The sequence below is a fragment of the Vicugna pacos genome, chromosome 9 (assembly GCF_048564905.1).
Source record: "Vicugna pacos chromosome 9, VicPac4, whole genome shotgun sequence".
In the NCBI taxonomy this organism is placed as follows: Eukaryota; Metazoa; Chordata; class Mammalia; order Artiodactyla; family Camelidae; genus Vicugna; species Vicugna pacos.
The window spans coordinates 44,443,155-44,464,235 of record NC_132995.1 but is presented as its reverse complement, the minus strand read 5'-3'; the positions used below and the strand labels follow the sequence as shown (position 1 = coordinate 44,464,235).

The 21,081-nt window shown below is 35.2% G+C and overlaps 1 protein-coding gene across 6 annotated transcripts in view; it reads right to left on the bottom strand.

Moving 5' to 3' along the window:
• Positions 1-21,081, bottom strand: part of AP1G1 (adaptor related protein complex 1 subunit gamma 1) — an 89,411-nt gene that overhangs the window by 53,111 nt on the left and 15,219 nt on the right. For 3 of the 6 annotated variants that reach the window (XM_072967682.1, XM_072967681.1, XM_072967683.1), the window contains one exon: positions 1,485-1,688. In XM_072967682.1, the coding sequence (XP_072823783.1) occupies positions 1,485-1,685 (201 nt within the window). In that variant the 5' untranslated portion in view covers positions 1,686-1,688. The other 3 variants (XM_072967680.1, XM_006199705.4, XM_072967684.1) reach the window with 3 other exon arrangements.

Here is a 21,081-nt window from a genome sequence, read left to right as displayed (position 1 = left end):
GAAAGCTCTTTTACAAAATGAAATATCACCAAAGTCTTAAACCTATTCTATGATTTTAAATTCAAGAGTTTAGAAGGCTGGGGAGCAGGCTGGGAGAGGGCCGGCAGGGAGAATGAATGAATGAATGAATGAATGAAGAGTTTGTTTTTAAAGAACTCCCTTGGGAGTATGTAAATCTGCTGTTTCCACAATGTTAACAGGAGTAATAACTGAGTGGAAGGATTAAGAGTCTTCTCCCTACTTGACTATCTTACCTACTGTGCCTGCTTAAAATCAACCAAGAGACTACATGAACATTTATTTGCTTTTACTAAGTATGTCACGCACTATTTAGATAACCACCAGGATCAATTCTTGATATGCTAAAGGCATACAGCATGTTTACTTACAGGAGACAGCTGATGTTTTTCCCTGCCTAGTATCTGGTCTTTCTTTCTCTGATATTAACATCTCAATTTTTCCTTTGGGGAATTAATGCTCTCAATCATGTATTTCTAGAGAGGCTGATCTCATTTCCAACCACAAAAAGAGAATAAAAGTAACTTAAGTCAGCCTAGTAAGATACAATCCCATTACTTTTTTGTTTCAACTCAGAGGTGGAGGAATTTTCTTCCACTGAAATTACTAAGCTGAATAGAAGATAAACTGATGGCGATTTTTCCTGATAAATATATCAAAACATTAACATCTCTGAATAATGTAAATATGGGTGGTATTTTTTCTCTTTGTACCTAGTATCATACATTCTTTCTTTTAATTTTGCAGTCTTTTTCTTAACAAGACTACTTAGCATACAATTCTTAAGTGAAATAAAATCTAATAGCATTAATAAGAATTAAAAAACCCACTATACCCTTCTCTGTGACTTAATCTCCCTTAACATGTATAAACATGAAAAGAAGCCCTTATCAGCGAGAATATCATGCCCAGACTGGCTATATCAAATAATATGTGATATGGAGTAAAGCAAGAGGCAGACCTGCACAGTGGCTCTACTTATCAAGGAATGAGGTAATTAGGACAAAATCCTTATATGCCATTACTTGGCAACCACCTAATTCCTTTTACTTAAAAACATGTCATGAGTGTTCTTCCTTACAATATCATGCACTAAGAAAATAATTAAGAAAACATTTAGCAAACTTTTCTTAAATATATACTTATTATAGTCCAGGCTCTCTGACAGAACAATCACAATCTACAACTGGTTAATCCTGGTCAATCTTTAAACTTACTGCCACCTTCAAAACGTATTATAACCCACATAATGAGAGATTCCCAATGGAAAGGAAAACTGATGGCAATATCATGGCTTCCCACGTCTGCAGCTTGCTCTCTCAGTTCTACCCTCAGTTCCACAATAATCAGACTACAAGGGTATCAAAAGTGTCCTGTTCTCCCTGACAGGAAAAGATTGACAGTCCTTGACTTACTGATACTCAAACAAGAGTACCCTTGCTAGATATGGTCTCAGCCCAGCCTACCTGTCCAAAGTGAGCAGGGTAGCCCAGCATGTGCATATATAGTAATTTTGCCACATTCCGACACCGGTATGTATTGTCTTCTTCTCTAAAAGATGACCGGATTGCAGCACATTCTTTCTGGATCATTTCTCGTTCTTCGGCTTGGGTTCGGGCTGTCCGGATGGTCCGGATCAGCTCCCGCAATCTGATGGGGGCTGGCATCCTCTGGATATGGAAAGACATTAAATAAAGATGTTCATATTTTTCACTACCAAAACTATTCATATAACTTCCCACAAACATTTCTGATTTTTAAGAGTTCAGGACTTGCTAAGCCCAGTAATACTTCAGCAAAACTATTACATACAAACCCCTCAATTCAGTAAACTTCTGAAAAGAATATAAATTAAAATATTAGGTATTAACTAAAGCAAAATAAGACACAGAATACACCAATGATGTAAAGCCTAACGCTAATATCAAAATATTTCAGTAACTAACTCAACCCAAATCTTTAGTCAGTCCTTAAAGTAATTAAAGAAAAGCCTATGCCTAACCTTAAAAAAGATATTTTCTGCTCAACTGTTGTTAAACTCAACATAGCTCAAAAAAGTATGAGATGAATACTGAATAAGATCACAATCAAAGCTCCTCAAGAGAATGAGAGATCAGGAGAAAAGACCAACTATCAGATTTAAACAACTTCCCAAGAAACATAATCATCTCAGTACCTGGTGGCACTTTTTGAAAACGTGATGAGGAAAAAAATAATAAACCAATCTCAGAAGATAAAACTGTCGACTGAAAAAGTTGCATAACTTAAAAGTTGAGAATTAGGTTTCACTTAGGGCATTACTGAGAATTATAGCCTCTCAACACTCTGAGGATGGTTCCTGAGGAGCCAGGATGTATAGAAATTTTTGCTGGGGGTAAAAACATGCAAACATCAAAAGATTACTCTTTTTAAACACGTGCGCGCGCGCACACACACACACACACACACAGAAAACCCAGACATCTTAAGTTAATGATTTCAGCACTTTTCTATGTATGGGAAAAATTCAAGTGTCTGGGCTCACTGAAATTATTCCTTTGCAATGCACCTTAACTATCTAGGGCCAGTACCCTATTTTTCTCCATCTTGAACTCCCCTCAGGACACACGACTGGTGCAGTTGCATATGCTTGATGGCGAGCAACATTCTTTGTTTACTGAAACGGCAAGCAACATTTTTTCTGTCCACATAGGCATGGATTGAAAAAAAAAGTTTATTTACATAGTAAAGAGTTTAGAGTATTTCAGAATACATTCCAAGATCAAAATTAAACAAAAAGTTCTGGTTCCAGTGAAGATGGAAGTAAACACACTCTATGGAGACTCCTGCCTCTCTCAACCTCTGAATGCAACTATAAATTCTGGACAAAATGCATGCCACAGCTACCTGAGGACTCTGAAAAGTAAATACCAGTGAGCAGATTGGAGAAAGAGAGCAGAACTTGAAGTTTGGTCAAACTGGCAAGAAGTTATCATTTTCCTCCAGTGTTGCCCAGCCTAGACCCAAGGGCCGCCCAAAACCAAGTGCTCACTGTGTACAGAAAAGAAGCTCTAACAAAAAGCCTCTCTTTCTGGTCCAAGGAGCAGTAAAAGGAAGATAAAGGACAATGGAGGAAATTCTCTTTTGTTTTGTTTTTTCCTTCCCTCCACCCTTGCCCATAGACAGGTGGCTGCAATGGTGGTGGCTGTAGAAGAACAGCAATGGAAGTAACAGCCAAGCAGGTACCTAAAAACTGGGGAAGAGGAACTCTTCTCGCTGACCAGAGGAGCTGTGATCCTAAGAGAATGGAGTAAATCACTTCCTGTTCTTGTACTGCTTGATAAAACAGTGCATTCATCCAGAAAATACAATAATCCTAACTGTAAACATACATGACAATAGTGCTAAAAAATATATGAGGCAAAAATTTATAGATACGAAAGGAAAAATAAACAACTCCCCAGTTAAAGCTAGAGACTTCAACCTGCCCTCTAAGTAAATGACAAAACTACAGAGTATCAGCAAAGATATAAAAGACTTGAATGTCATCATCAACTAACTGAATCTAACCAACATTTATAGAACACTCCAACCAACAACAGCAGAATACACATTCTTCTCAACTGCAGAACATTCACCAAGATAGACCATGTCCTGGGCCATTAAAAAAAGTTAACAACAACAAAAAAAACTTAACAAATTTAAATATATAGAAATCATACAAAGTATGGTCTCTGACTACAATGGAATTAAACTAGAAATCAGTAACAGAAAACTAACTAGAAAACTTTCTATGTACTTGTAAATTAAATAATGCATTCCAATAATCCATGGGTGAAAAAGGAAATATCAACGGAAATTAATAAATATATTGAAACTGAACAAAAGCATAGAAACATCAAAATTTGAGGTACATACACAAAAGCACTGCTTAGTAGACAATGTATAGCATTAAATGCTTGTATTAGAACAGAAGAGACATCTCAACAATCTAACAATCTAAGCTTCTACCTTAGGAAACTTAGAAATTAGAAAAATAAACCAAAAAGAACTAGAAAAAAGCAAATAATAAAAAATACAAATCAATTAAGAACAACAAAAAAAGGTACATCAAGTCAATGAAACCAAAAGGTGGTTCTTTGAAAAGACCGATAAAATTGATAAACCTCTGGCCAGACGATGAGAGAAACAACACAAATTACAAACATTAAGAATGAAAGAATGAAAGAGAGGATAGCACCATAAACATTAAAAGGATAATTAGGTAATACTATGAACAATGGGGTGCACATCACAACTGGACATTCATACCAAAAAAAGCTGAACCTCACACCTTATTAACTTAAAATGGATCATAGACCTAAGTGTAAAATATACAACTATACAACTTTTAGAAGAAGATGTAGGAGAAAACCTTCATGATCTGGGGTTAGGCAAAGAGTTCTTGGACATTATACCAAAGATACAACCCATAAAAGAAAAAAATGATAAAACCGGACAAAAAGTACAAACTTTTATGCTACAAAAAACACTATTAAGAAAATGAAAAAACAAGTTACAGACTGGGATATTTGCGAACCATGTATCAAAAAAGGACTTGTATAAAGAGAATAAAAGGAACTCTCAAAACACAACAGTTATACACCAGAAACTAACATATTGTAACTGACTATACTTCATTTTAAAAAAATTTTTTTAATTAAAAAAAAAAGTTAAAACAGGCCAACTCATTCTAAGTGAAGTAAGCCAGAAAGAGACAGAAAAATACCATATGAGATCGCTCATATGTGGAATCTAAAAAACAAAAACAAAAACAAACAAACAAACAAAAACAAAGCATAAATACAGGACAGAAATAGACTCACAGATAGAGAATACAGACTTGTGGTTACCAGGGGGGTGGAGGGTGGGAAGGGATAGACTGGGATTTCAAAATTGTAGAATAGATAAACAAGATTACACTGTATATAGCACAGGGAAATATACACAAAATGTTATGATAACTCACAGAGAAAAAAAATGTGACAATGAGTGTGTATATGTCCATGAATGACTGAAAAATTGTGCTGAACACTGGAATTTGACACAACATTGTAAAATGATTATAAATCAATAAAAAATGTTAAAAAAAAAAAACAGGCCAACTCAATTTTTTTAAAGGCAAAAGACTAAAATGGATACTTCACCAAAAAGGTATAAGGATAATAAACAGGCACATTTAAAAGATGCTCAAGTATATACAGTATTAGAAATGCAAATTAAAACCACAATAAGATACTGCTACACACCCAACAGAATGGCTAAAGTACCAAATGCTGAGCAGGAGGCAGAGCAACTGGAACTCTTATACACTGCTAGTGGGGATACAAAATGGTACTACCACTCTGGAAAAGTTTGGCAGTTTCTTACGAACTTAAAACATACACTTATCATATGACCAGGCAATCAACCCCACATCCAGGAATTTATTGTAGAAAAATGAAAACTTTTGTTCACACAAAAACCCATACATGAATGTTGATAGCAGCTCTGTTCATAATTGCCAAAAACTGGAGATAAAATGTGGTAAATCCATAAAATGGAACACTATGTAGCAATAAAAAAGGAACAAACTATTGCTACATGGCATAACACAGAGAGCTCTAAGGCATTATGCCCAGTGAAAGAAAACTGTCTCAAAAGATTACATATTGAATGATTCCATTTATACGAAATTCTTAAGAAGACAAAACTAGTGATGGAGAACAGAACAATGGTTGCCAGAGGTTAAGGCTGGGGGGACTAAAAAGGGAAAGGATGAAGTTTTTCTGAGATGATAGAACTCTATGCTACTTGTGGTGGTTATTACATAAATCTGTACATATGATAAAATTCACAGAACTGTACACCCTCAAAAAGGTCAATTTTACTGTATGTTAACTTAAAAACTAGAGTTTTAAAGAAGTAAACAAAAAAGCCTTCAATTAAAACAATTCAGACCTATTTGAAATCACTATAGTAATACACACGTGGGATAGTAAATGGACGAAGGGAAAAGTTACTAACTGTTCCAACCTGCTTTAAGGCACATTTAACCACTAGTGAAACAAAACTCTTCAGCCTATAAAAGATAACACCAAACCCTTATTTAAGGAATGGCTGAAGTCAGGCCTCACCTGAAAGATGAAGACATTTTCTTCGCCAATAAACAAGGGATGAGACCTATGGTGGAAAAAGGAACTAAAAAGGGCTCTACTTATCTGAACTATAAAGGCAACAAGTTGTCTAGAAAGGAGTTCCTGAGTGGCAGGTTGAAAGGTAGTGCCTTCACAACACAGACAGCTCAGAAAAGTTGCCTGTTAAGTTATGTTCCTTTTGGACTTCTGAACAAGTGAACTGAGACTGAAAGAGACAATAATGCTTTAAACACGTGGAGAGAGACAATGAAAAATCTTTGAGACATATATTTCTCTTTATTTCTACCACAGATATGTAAGAAAGCCTATTCTAAAAATTCTAGCCATTTCATATCCTGCAGAGGAGAAAAACAAAAATTTTATGTCTATTTTGGTCAAAGCACTGAAAGGAAGAAGGCACACTATACAAACTATGCACTGAAGTAGTAGCAACTGAAGTAAAAGAATTATGTGGGTGAAAAAACTACTGGGGTATATAGAATTGGGCTTAGTAAGCTAGTCCTGGCTCCTCCCCAAGTCCTCCTACATTAATAAACCTTGAAGATTATGGTTTTATATTTTGAGTACAATTTTGAATGACAAGTCAAAGTTCTTAAATCTTCCAAATACATACTCTTAAAAACATATTAAATATTCCTCAGACACAATTTCTAAAAAGAAAAGAACACATTTAAAAGAAACAGTAGAGTCAAAACAATAAAAGGAAGATCCTAATAATCAACCATGTCAGTCAAGCTGCCTAGAGCAAGTTGCCTGACTTCTCCAACACTCTGTTCCATCAACTGAAAAATAAGGTACAGAATCAGCTATAAAAATCTTTGAGGAAAAAAACTGATTACCATAATATTCTATTTTCAGTTTGTTAATTTTAAAAGTATCATTTGCCATAAATCAAACGTAGCCCCTTCCTTTGACAGCTTTTATAGTCAATTAAATCTGTACAAGGAAAAAAATAAACCAAACTGCAATAAGGAGCAAATGCATCATACACTATACTTAACTGAAATATAGCCATTAAGTTTGAGAATCTTAAATTCAGAAACCAGCAGAATCAAGGTCTTTAACCAGAAAATAAAACAAAACAAAACAAAACAAAAACAGTTCTGGTCTAGACTAGTTTTAAAACAGAGAATACTGTATCGTAAGTTATGTCAACATAACCATCATTTAAATCTACTTTAAAATGTAAAAGGAAGAATGTAAAAAATATGGAATCGGAAGTTAGCTTCATGCACCTCTTCTTTTTCCTCCAATTCAATTAGCCACACTACCCTGTAGATGACCTAAGTAATAGGGAAACATGTTATACAAGAAAATGTCAATCACTCATTCAACAAATATTTGCTGAGCCTTCTCCATGCTAAGCATTGCAAAAGGTGCTGGGGACTGGCAAGGACATGGTCTCTGTCCTTAAGAAATCAAAATCTACTGAGGGCAACAGATTTTTAAATTCCAGCCATATAATAAAAAGATACAAAAAAAATAAATAAATAAATAAATAAAAAGATACAGAAACTGTTGATCAATGACAGAACAGAAAATTATGTTTATGGTAAGCCAAATTTTGTCATGGCCAAACTAAGTCAATGTATTTAGAAATTTTTTCTTTTGTGAAATTAAGTGATTTCTGGATCAGCCCAACAAATCCAAAATCTCATATAGAAAGAGATCTGTAGCACAGTACCAGTGCACAATTACTCATCTAAAACCCTTAGGGGAGAACTAAGAATTTTCTGAATTTTAGAAAAGTAAATACAGCACATAAACTATATGTCATAATTTGCCTACCATGTCTGCAGCAGTTCATTATCAAATAATATTTCTGCAGTAACACATAAGAACAGTCACATCTAATGAGAGAAATAAATATTACAAAAGCCTCATGTCTGGTCAGGTCAGATTTTAACACCAAAAGAATTATGAAGAACTCGTGTTTTTATTTGGGGGATTTCAGATAAGGGATTGTGTACCCTTCTCCTTATCCAATGACCCTTATCATTGTTTAAAATGATAACCCTGGGGTAAAATTACCTAGGTTTGAATCCCAGTTCTACCACATATTAGCTCTGTGTGTGTGTGTCCTTGTGTAACTAGCTTAACCTCTCAGAGGTTCAGTTTCCTCATCTGTAAAATAAGGAAAGTACCTACTTCAATGGACAGTTAAAAGAATTAAATCAGAATGCACATAAATTTCTTAGCAAAGTATCTGGCACATAGTAAGCACTAAACAAATGTTGGCCATAATGTTGGCTATATGAACAAATTATACTTGCATTAATTTTGGGCAAAAACAAGCTGCAGAAAGATATAGAGTATTAATATTTATAAAGGTTTAAAACACATGAAAGTATCTGTTCTTTAGAGATACTACAAAACGCAGTAAGAGAATAAGAACGTGCATGTGAAAGATAACAATCAAATCCAACACAGTGGCACATCTGGGAGGGAAGGGAATGATCAGGGACAGTGATACACAGGAAGCTTCAGCTATGTTGGTGATGTTTTATTTCTTAGACTACACAGTGGTAGGTAAGTGAATGTTTATTATTATTACTTTCCATATGTTTTATATCTAAAATATTTCATATTAAAAATTAGACTCAAATACATGCAGTGAATGTTGTGGAGTATATAACCTTTTTGCTTTTATTACAATATTGAGGATTTCCTTATTTTTTGAAAGTTTTTATTTGCTTTTCAAAATATTCAAAGACCACAAGATTCCTTAAAAAACAACGGCTTAAACACCTATCATAAATAATAACACTCTATCCTTTTAAAAAAAATTGGTATGAATATTTTAAGGAATAGTAAGACTTAGCTATCTAGAACATAGCTGAGAATCCAAAACACATTTTTATAATCTTGTATAGCCAACAGAAAGCATCACATTAACATACATATACACAAAACATCTACTTTACTCTATTTGCATGTTCTTATTCAGCTTGTTCCAGAACAGAACAAATTAGAAAACTGGCAGGGAAAGTGAAAAGGGTGAGAGGAGAAAGAAGTTGTTTTAGGAAAGGACACTTAAACGGTAGTTAAAATGTCACCTAACAGGAAAGGAAGAAACAAAAATGGTCATAAAACAAAGAAAAAAGACCTATATAAAAGAAACAAACATTCAAAAGCATAGTAGCAAGACTAATAAATTCTAGGTATGTGCTATAAGAACACTGTGCCAATATACTACACTGTACAACTGAAATCTGTGAAGAGGATAGATCTTGTATTCTTACCACAATTTAAAAATTAAAGTTTATGTCCTTACTTCAGGGATTTCTATCCTATTAAAAAAATTTTAATGATTAATCAAAAAGGAAAAGATCAAATGACTGGTAAATCTCTGCCTTTGACTTCCACAATAATTATCTTAATTTACAATTTAAAAAAAATCCAAAATTATTTATCTCACGCACATAGCATAAAAAAGTCTGAGGTTACTTAGAGCGCTAGCAAAAAGCATTCAACTCTCCCTAAAATCCTAAGAGTATTAACAAGTTACAAACGGTACCATAATTAGTTTTCATGATAAGACCTTGGCTCATCAAGAAATGGTTCAGTAAGATCAACATTTAACATGTAACGTAAAAAATAGAAAAAACTGAACATAAAATTATATCCTAACCATCAAACTATATACATTAAATATATGCAATTTCTGGTATATTTTACCTCAATAAAGTTGTTTTTTAAAAATAAAGATAACAATTACACAAAAATAAAATTAAATATCATCTGTGGAATAACCAATTTCTAAAAATTATATAGTTCAGATACTGCTTGCTCTTATTAACGCCCTAACCCATCAAATACCGAGAAAGGTATGTTAAAGTCTATGACTATGGCTGTGTTTCTATTAATTTCTCCTTTTATACCTAACCACTTACATGTAGTATGTCAGTGGTTTTAGTCAATACCTAAGTGTCCATATGTTTTATGTTTACATGCTTGTTATCAAACTAAAATGTCCCTCTCTCTGCCATCTTTTTTCAAACTAATAATAAAAAAAAAAACACTTATTAGGACAAGAATGGAAAGGGAAAACAGAAAACTTAAAACGTCTGACTTGTTAAGGTACAGGGCTGTGGCTAAATGTATTCTATTTCATCAATGGTTATTTGATAAATAATGGTGAAAATATAGAGGAAAAAAAGAAAATGTGAAATTCATTTTGAAAAAATTTCTATCCAAAATGGTTAAACAAAATTAGGTTTCGGAACTTAAACTAGAGTACATACCCAAAGCAGTCAAAATTATAAATGCTTCTCATAGGAAGAAAATTTTCAACAGTAGAAGAGTCAGGGGGAAAAAAAAAAAAAAGACTGCATATGTTACAATTTTATAAATAAATTTTATCCCTGAAATGGAGAAAATGGTTATTTTCCAAAATTTCTATAAATCCCTTGGGGGATAAAGATTTTCCTCATACATCAATACCACCCCCAAGCCACGACTATTTTTTTTCTTTAAAATACTTATTTTTCCCACTCAATTATAAGCTCCCTAAAGCCTGATCCCTGTTTGTTTTATTTATCCTTGTAGTCCCCTTGCCTAAAAGAGTAGGAACTCAATAAATATTGTATTTACTGAATTCTAAAGGCTAGAACAGTCTTATCTAAAGAAAATATACTTGTCCTTTCCAAAGCATACAAAATAAAGTGCACCGGCTGCTCACTAACAGCTATGGGAAAGGCATCAGGACTCAACCCAGTCCTCTATTCTACTCAGTTAATGTTCTCCCTTACTCCTGTGCTCACACATCCTGGCTGTGAGCTCTGAGCTGACAGCCAACAGTCAAAAACATATAATGAAAAAGCTGGGGCTTCTCCTCCTATGCGATCCTTTGAGGTCTAAATCTAAAAAGAAATCCTAAATTAAGAGCAATTTTCCAATATTAAGATTATCTCCCTTTCTATCCACACATTATACTTGAAATCTTTCTTGCTAAACAATAAGAAATTAGATTTCAGTTAACTTTTACCACTAACTACTGTGTAACATCCAGTCATAGATTTGTAAGTATGGATGAGAATGCTAAAGGGACCTAAGTTAACACTGAGTAAAACCTTCCAAAAGAAATTACTATGCTTTCTCTCTCACACTCTCCATACTTTCATGTTTTGCTCCACACAGAATCCCTACTTTAGATTTTCATCTCATATGTATACCTGAATTGCTTTAATGCACATAAAACTTACAAAATACTATGACCAAAATAGTAAGAAAGCTTGATATAAGGGACTTAAGAAACTTAAACCAAACTGATCAGCAGTATTATGCTTGCTTCAATCAGACTTTCACTTTCTAATACATCTTATAGATACTACCTGTCATTAATCTGACTTAGCTGAGTTTTTTCACTGTGTCTTTGTGCTTTTCTTTCTTTTGGGGGAAGGGGACAGGGAGGAGGAGGCAGCGCATGTCTATTTCTTCTGTATGAAGAAATGTGTTCATAGAAGAGAAATGCTCTACAGAGTGAAGAAAAAGGGGAGACCAGTGCTACTACCTCATTGTTTGAACAAGAGAGATTAAATCTGGGGATAAGTATTTTGGTCACTGGAGAAGCAAACACCACTGTGGGACAAGGACAGTTCTTTCATCAAGTTTCACCATGGCCTAGAATGATGAAACCCTCAAGACCATCCAACTTTATATGCTCTGGTTTCAGGTTCACAATGCAACTTTCTGATTATTAATCACCTTCTCAAGTACCTTGCCTCCCAAATACCTCCATACAAGGAACAGAGTGCCCTGGAAAGTAGATACAGGTAATTCAGTAGAAAAGCATAGCCCCTTGTGAATTACAACACTGTTCTTCCACCTTACACATCAGTGCATTTGATTAGGATGAATCATCCCTAGGTGAAATACTAAAATGGAATTTCTGGATTTTCAAGGCTAAGGCTGTGAAATGTGTGAGCACATTAAGATACCATCACACCCTGTCTAGGCAATCAGGTGGCATCCCTTTAAGAGGCCTTAAGCTCAATTCTCCCTAATATGCCACAGTATTACAGGAATCTTCTTTTATGCTTAATTATCTATAACCAAAATTCAGCAAAACTTGAGATTTTAAAAACAGATGTATGTAAATGTAAATGTCTACTGAACAATTCAATCGCATTAAGACATATGAAAAACAATAAAGGCCAAACAAACAATAGATGAACATGATCAACATCTAGTTTGACAGTAAAAAGCAAAGTTTTACTCTCCCAACCTTAATATTAGCAAAAATATCCTAGAGTCCTCAACTATCAAAAATTGTCACAAAATTCTTCAAATAAAATCTTAATTGTTTAAAAAATATGCCCCAAAGGATATAATAAATGCTAAAGGGGATTATCTGTGCCTTGTATGAATACAGATGCCTTTTTAACCTCTGTGTATTTTCTGATATCTTTCAAATAATGAACATATATAATCTAACAAACAATTCTTGTTTTGAGGATTCAAATACAGTAACAAAAACCACAGAGTGAGTAAATAAAGCAAAACTGCAACTTTCAAAATAATATGGCATTCATCCTAAAAGGACAGAGTCACAGTTATCTAAGGGCACTTTTCTACAGGATTAGAAAGTTATGAGAAAGTGATTTAATACTAAGGTAATAAATTTTTGCTAGCATATTCTTCACAAATCCAAGTTCTGTTAATTTGGGACAGCAAGAAGGGAACAGAAGGGGTTGGGGGTGGGGGCATTGGTTCATAGGGAATTAAAGATTCATTTTTAACCTATGTTTCTGACATTAGTTAGAAATGAGGGAAAAGTCCCAATGACAAGTATCAAAAACTATAAAATATTTGGAATAAATTTAGCAAGAAAGATATATGAACTAGATAAAGATAACTATTAAATATATAAAGCCTTTACTGAAGGACTTAAAACTAAAACAAGACCTCAATAAATGGAAATTCATCGTAAAATTATCACCACTGAAAAACATCAGGCCTCCCAAAATTAATATACGAACATAGTGCAATTTCAAGCACTGAACTTTTTTGAGGTTTTCTGAAATCAATACAATTATCTTCAACCAATACAGATGTAAGAATAAATGTTTAAGAATAGTCAAGAAAATGAAAAAGTACAATGACAAGAGTTTTTCTTAGCAGAGTATAACTTTCTATAGGCTATAATACTCAAAGCAGTAAAATAATGGTACAGGAAGAGTAAAACGGAACATCCAGAAATAGAGCAAACATATATGGGAACTTAACATATGATAAGGTAGCATTTAATTCATTGAGGAAATGATGGTTTACTTAGTCCAGACATAGCTGACCCTCAACAAAGGAAAACCCTAAGACCCCTACTTCACACCATATAAAAGTTAACTCCAGATTAATAAATACATGTGTCTTAGGACAAAAAATTAATATACTATAAGATGTTCCCATAAGATAATGAGAAAAACAACTTAAAAGAAAAATGAAACAAGAACATGAACAGACAATTCTCAGTAAAGGAAGTCCAGATGGCAAAAAAAAAAAAAAGAAAAAAATCAAAAGAAGGTAGTTTCAGCAATGGTCAGGGAAATTAAACTTAAGACAAAACTGAGAAACCATTCCATTTCTCAACTAGCAAACCACCAAAAATTAAGTAATTACATCCAATGATGTGATGTTATGGAGAACCCACTGCTAGTGGAGGTGGAAATTATGACAACCTGTTTAAAGAGTAATCTGGCAATAATAAAATTTAAAATATAATTCCTTTAACTCAGAAATCTCACCTTGAAAACATCAGCCTGTAGAAACAAAAGAATGAGCAAATAAGGTGACATATACAGGATGTTTACTGTAGCACTGTTTGTGGTGGCAAAATCTAGAAACAGCCTAAATGTCCACAGAAAAACAACTGAATAAATTATGAACAGTATATCCATACTTGAGACATAACAGGGATATTTAAAAGAACAAGATAGAATTATATTTACTGACCATGATGTCTTAAGAAAAGCTTGTTACATAGTAATATAAAAAGTATGATCTACCTTTTGTAAAAACAAAGAACCCCCATATATGTACATTTATGTTGTATATACATTACGTGACCAAGCATGGAGAGAAATATTGAAGTATACCCATAACCTGGTAAAATGGTTGGGAAGTAATAATGAAAGGGTTAGGGAAATGAATAGCTTTTTTAGAACTATGTCTTAAGATTTTTTTCACTTACTACAATGGACATTTATTACTTTGCAAATTAAATAGATTTAAGAACTTTCTTCTTTCTTTTATAAATTGAAGTATAGTTGATTTACAATGTTTTAATTTCTGGTGTACAGCATAGTGATTCATTTAAACATATACATTACTTTTCATGTACTTTTTCATTATAAGCCATTACAAGGCGTTGAATACAGTTCCCTGTGCTATATAGGACAACCTTGTTGTTTATCTACTTTATATACAGTAGTTAGTATCTACAAATCCCGAAATCTCAATTTATCCCTCCCCACCCTCCTTCCCCCCACCCCATAACCATAAATCTGTTTTCTATGTCTGTAAGTCTGTCTCTGTTTTGTAAGTAAGTTCTTTTGTGTCCTTTTTCAAAACCTTAAAAAAAAATCCTCAACACTATTAGATTATTCAAACACAAGGGAGAAGTCAGTAACAAAGCATTGAACTATTAACATATTTCCATTTTGAGGGAAAAGATCGAAGTTCTCAACTTACTATTAGTTTTCCCCAGTATAATGAATTACATAACAGGTATTCAAAAGAAAGAAAAAGATGGCAGGAATAGATTTCTTTGCTGTCACTTGAAGCTTTTACATAAGAAAGAGTCTGAGTAGATTACACACAAAAAAGGATAATATCAGTTTTGGAATTAAACATCTAAATATTTTCAAAAACAAAGATAAGGTTTACTGTATGTTTTCTAAACCTGAAAATAAACTTCACTGACATCAGTGGTAGCAATCACAAGTAAATGACCTGCAGCAGATTCCTGTAACTCACTCAGGACCCTAATTATTTTTGGCTTGACCAACTACCATATATCTGAGTACCTGAACAATTTTTCCAAAGTTCCCAATTTTTCCATGTCCATTCACATCATCTATTCCGCAGAGAAGCTACTAAACCACTGTGCCATGTACTAAGGATGTCATAAATTAGATAGTTCTTGTTCTCTGGAAGTCCAAAGAAAAGTAAACAATTCAACAAGTACTGAAAAAAGTACTACACTTCTTTGCCTGGGGTAGAGAGGAAGGAAGAATAGGTTCATTAGGTGGATGGGAGAAAGGAAAGCATTCCAGGTATAAGCAGAACAGGTACAGCGAGAATGAAAGAACATGGAGTATTCAAGGAATAGCAAATAGTTCAGTATGTGTAAATAAAAATACAACCAAATGCTAGTAGAACCAAATTGTAAGCTATTTCTTCTTTCTATATTCTTAAATAATCAACACCATTTATTAAGCTTTCATCATGTAAAGTTTCTAAAGAAAATACAGAGTCCATTCCTTCACTGATAGAAATATACATTTTAAAAAATCACATTATTGAGTACAATCAGAAAAAGGGGCTCCTTCTTCTCTACAATAGTTTTCCTTCAATAATCATACCAAAAAAAAAACCCTAATTATCTACAAAGATTGAATGAACTCTTACACAGTGTGTCTATTATTTTCAGCTAGTTTCCTTATTCATCTCAAACCAGTATTTTCACATTTTTTAAAATTTATTTTTTATTTAGCTTATTTTGGGGGGAGGTAATTAGGTTTATTCACTTACTTGTTTATTTTAATGGAGGTACTGGAGATTGAACCCAGGATCTTATGCATGCTAAGCATGCAGTCTACCACTGAGCTATATCCTCTTCCCCTCATCACAGTTTAAAAGTATCATGGTTTCAAAAATTTCAAGAAGTTGGAAGGAAATCAACTCTTCTGTGCAGACTTTAAAAAGGAATAAAAAAAAAAAGTAACTTCCTTTCCTTTTCTTCAGCTTGAAACTGAACAATTTCCCAATTATGAGGTTTAGTAAATAGCTTCACTAAATTTAGCTGTAAAAACACTAATGGAACTCCTTTTACTCCGAGTTGTACAACTGTGTGATCATTTATAAAGGTTAGATCTTATAACCAAATAGTGTACATTATCTATGCTATGACTGTCTTAATTTTAACCCAAAGGCTCATAAGGAGGGGAGTGCAAGTATTTCTCAGGTCCAAAGCTCTAAGTTCATGTCTTTTTCACATTTGCTCTTCCCAAGAATCCAAAACATTAACCTCAAAGCCAGACAATCTAAAAGCCTGGGATGCTCAGCATAACACAAATACAATCAGCTATAAGAAGAAAGCTGGAGTGAGCAAAGCAACTGCATATCAGGTTACACTGTGACTGCTGCACTGTAATAACAGAGAAAGGAGGGCAAAAACTACCTGCCTTTAAGATGTCTTTAATTATTAATAAAGTACAAAGGTCACGTATGTTTTCTCCATCTTTTAAAAAAACAATGATTTTTTCTTTCCTTCTAAACCTGTTTTTCATGACATTTATAACTCATTAATTTTCTCTCTCCAGTGGTCTGAGTAAGCCAAAACAAAACCAAAAAAAGGGGCAAAACCTCCAGGCACCTAGTGAAAAGGCATTTCTCTTCTTAATCATATTATCCCAAGCCTTGCCCTTTTCTACAAAAGTGTTAGTTAATACTGTAATACTGACTCAACAAGTTTGGCAAGTGTGGGAAGTCCCCCCCCCCCCCACTTCTGGACCCTTCAAACTTTGACAAGAGATTGTCTAGTAACCAGAACTCCTGGCAAAAGAAAAAAAAGTGTATTGTGTTACTTCTTCAATGAAGAAAAACCTTACACATACTTTCAAAGTAGAAATGGCACATTTATTGAAATAAAATTTCCTATACAAAAAGCCTAATGAAAAAAATCCTAATACTTTTTGACAAAGATGATTTTCAAAACTTACGAGCTAAGAAATATAAGAGCTTAGATAAATCTACATGTTCTCTTAATTTTAAAATTGCTTGCTACTTTAAATACCATCCTGCATTAAAGAAACTGAATAAAAGTAACAAAAGGATAAAAGAAAATCAAAATGAAGAACTGAAAACAATTCATACATCAAAGAAAGACTAAGTTACCAGCACAGAAAACAGCTAAACGAGTCGCTGCAGTTTGAAGAAAGATAAGTTTTAGATTTTCTGAAGCTAAATCTAAATAAGAATTTTCAAGTTTTGATATCAATTAAATCCTGTTGTATACAGAAAAATTTTAAATCCTCAGCAAATGCATATAAGGGGATTAAGCATTTTGAAAATCTGTTTTGGTATGTAGTTTCCCAATTCAATTTTTTTAATTAAAAATAATCTTTTGGAAAATGCTCATTCAACTTTTTCAACCTGCACAATTTTTACAAATCACACACCCACAAAAAAACAAACCCTTGGGCTTTTGTTTTTATACACCACTGATTTCAAGTCTATTTTTTAAAATAGTGGGATGAAATACCACCAAGGCATTGCTGACAATTTTCGTTACTATACAGTTTCACTCTCAAATTCACCTTCAAATCTAGAACTGCTGTCAGTGAAACAGATAAAAGAACAAGCAACTGTTCCCAAAAAATTAACTTAAGTTTCCTAAACAATGTGAATTTCAAGTATAAACCTAACCACCGCAGACAAAGTAGACACTCAAATATGTGCTGCTGAATCAACGGTGCACTACAATAAACAGCAGTTTGTTTATCATTTGTAAGGCAAAAGGACATTTTCTCCAATTGAATGCAAACCGCCTAAGAATGAATGACATTTAAATACCATTACATTATACCATGAAATGAGTAAATAACACCTATCTGAACAGCTCCTTTAATACCCTGTCTTAAAAGTGTAACTCATAAATAGAACATTTCAGCAGTAATTTCAAGGGGATACTTAGTAAATGAGCGAGGATTCCACAGATGTTCTGTGTATGACAGTTCTTCAAAAAAGACGACTCCTTAACTTCAGAATAAACACACAAATAGTAACTAATATATTTCTGAAAAGTCTCCTTAAAACGAGTAACAAGAACACTGACTATTTACAATAAAAATATTCAATATTCTACTGAGACATCATATGACTAGTACAGGAATTTATCCACCTAATAACCTGATGATAAGAATAATGCACTCTCACGTGGATTAGAAGTATTAAAAGATTTGATCCAGTTCAAGATAGAAATATAAGCATCAGCAGCCACTAGGCTACAATCTCAAATAAGTTATTTTTCTTTTGCAGTTGTAAAAATTCAGGCTGAGGTGAAATAGAGATGATTCAATCACACTCATTGAACTTGAAATGTAGGAAATAATCAGTAAACTATTGTGAAATGCTTTTAATTCAAGCATGCTACATTGCAAACACACGGTAAGAATTTTTTAAACTAAAAATTAAGGTGTATACAGTCTGATAAGTTTTATGGGGAACAGTTAAAATGATCATTTAAAATCCAACTATCCCCAGATTTGACTTTCAATACAAGAAGTCAATCCAACTATTTTTTATAACCAGTCAACAAAGATCTTTACTGTACAAACCACCTGAAATTTAAGATCACTGAAAAATCTTCATTCACTCCACTCTTCTGTTAACTAATCGCTAGAGCAGCCAAAAAAGTTACTTTCCTTTCAATGTCAGATTAAGATGCTTCTTCACAGATTTCCATGAGCAGGCATATGTATCATCAAGAAAAATACATGTGTCAAAAAGTACCCCAAAGCTGTGTTCAGCACAGGAAGGGAATCTACAAACGAGAAAACATTTGACAGCCTGTCCCTACCACCTCCCTCGACCCCACAAAAGCCATTTAATCAGCTTCATAAACATTTACTGCTTAAGTACACTGAGCGAACGCTTCGACGGCTCTCTTAGAATAAACCCCAACAGGGAAATACAACCAACCGTCCCGACTCCGTCAAACAGGAAAATTAGGAGAATTATTAGAAATTGACGCCTGCAGTATCAGGAGTTTGAGGAAAAGGTAAGCAGTGCATTCGCAGATGAATTTAAGGAAAAATAGAAAAAAGAAAGACCCGAAAAATTGGGAAAGAAGTTGGTCGGAAGGTTAGAGGCGAGGCCGATGTCCAGTTCTGAGAGAACGGCAATGCAGGTGCAGACAGCAATTCTCTGAGCATCTGGAAATGCTGAAGAGAGTTCTACAAAAGACCTGACCCGGCTATAAGATACAAGATACGTGGCACAGAGAAGACACGCGGGGGTGGGGGTGGGGGTGGGACCCGGGACCCGCCCCGCTAACCCCAGGCTCCCTGAATGAGCCCTCAAAGGAAGAAGCTGCCTGAAAAAGTCAATGGGTCCCAGAAGGCCCGCACTGGCGGGCAACGCCACAGCACGGAACGCAGCCGCGCGCGGAGCCTCCGCGTCCAAGGCCTCGGGGTCGACCCTCAAGGAGTCTGAGCAGCACCTGGGGCTCAGGGCCCCTTCTGGCCCAGCCTCTGTCCTCTCTTCTCACCCCTCAAGGCCTGGAACCGGACCCCGGCGATTGACAGGAAGCTTCCGGCCGCGCGCTCCCAGCACGCGCGGGGCAAAAGAAGCAATATGTTCTTAGCGCTGCGAGTGACACTCACCGGCCCGAAACCTCGACTGAAACCAGCAGCTCCGGGGGCGGCGGCAGCAGTGGCAGCAGGAACCGAACATCCAAAATGGCGGCTCCCTCGGCCTCACCACCGCTACTGCAGGCGGAGGGATCTTTAGGATAGAGGGAGCTTTTAACTAACTTAGCACACTATCGCAGAAACTTCGGCCCGTTTCACTCTGCTTGTCGATCCCGCGTCCCCTGACTGCAACTTCTCGTGCCTCCCCTCTCGTACTATCCAAGTACTCGGACCCCGCCGAGGACTATTTGCCAAGGAGGAGGTGACTGCTCCTGGCAGAGCGACGCAAAGCGTAGTAAGGGTCGGGGCTGTCACTGATGACGCGAGACGCAGCTGCCGAGTCACCGCTGCGAAGAGTCTGAGCGAGAAAGATCCGGTCGACCCCGGAGCCCACCGACATTGGTTCCGCTTGGGGTTGGGGTGGCGGTGGGGCTGGGTTACCAGGAAGTGGCGGGGCCACCTGAAAAGGGTGGGGCTAACAAGGTAGCGAAGGAAGTGGGAGAGACGAAGCAGGTGGGGGCGGAGAATGCTGAGCCTGGCTGAGCCCGTCTCGATCCTCTAGAACCCCACCATTCTTCTTATCACCATTGAGACCTTAGCTTTCTCTTTAGGTTAACTTCAGGAACATGCTCCAAATGGTCTTGGATTTTTATGGTATCTTTTCAACGTATTTTGTAAAAATAAAAAGAGAGGATAACACAAAAGGATAGATTCCAAGTTCAGTATCGCCTCTCAACCTCCTGCATTGAACAAGACATTTAAACTCAGTGGGCCTGAAGTTCCTCATACGTAGAGAAGATTTGGACTAGTGATTGCTAAAATCCTTCCAGAGTAGGCTTTCTGTGACTTTATTTACTAATTACCTAAGCCAAAGACAGTCCAACCTGGCTTGATAAATAATTTCTAACATCTGACACGAATGTTTTCCATGTCAATGTAAAGAGGGCCATGATAAAGGAAAAATTAGCCTGTTTAAAGGAAAAATTTGACCTACCGTTCTTTGGGTAGAATGGCAATAAAGTATAGCCGAAAGTGAATAAAACAAAGCATCTAGCTGGATGACAAAGAGAACTAATCACACATCTTAAGTTTAGGACCTGCCATGGACAGGAGGTTGCACTTTTTCTTTAGCCATTTTCATGCAGGGATTTCAAGAGATTTTACAAAAATTGCGTTGAGTAGACCTGCATGTACTATCTTGTTCTTGAACTACTGGGTCATGCTAAGTAGCTGGAAAGAAAAAAGGCAAGGGCATAATAATAGTAATTACCATTTTA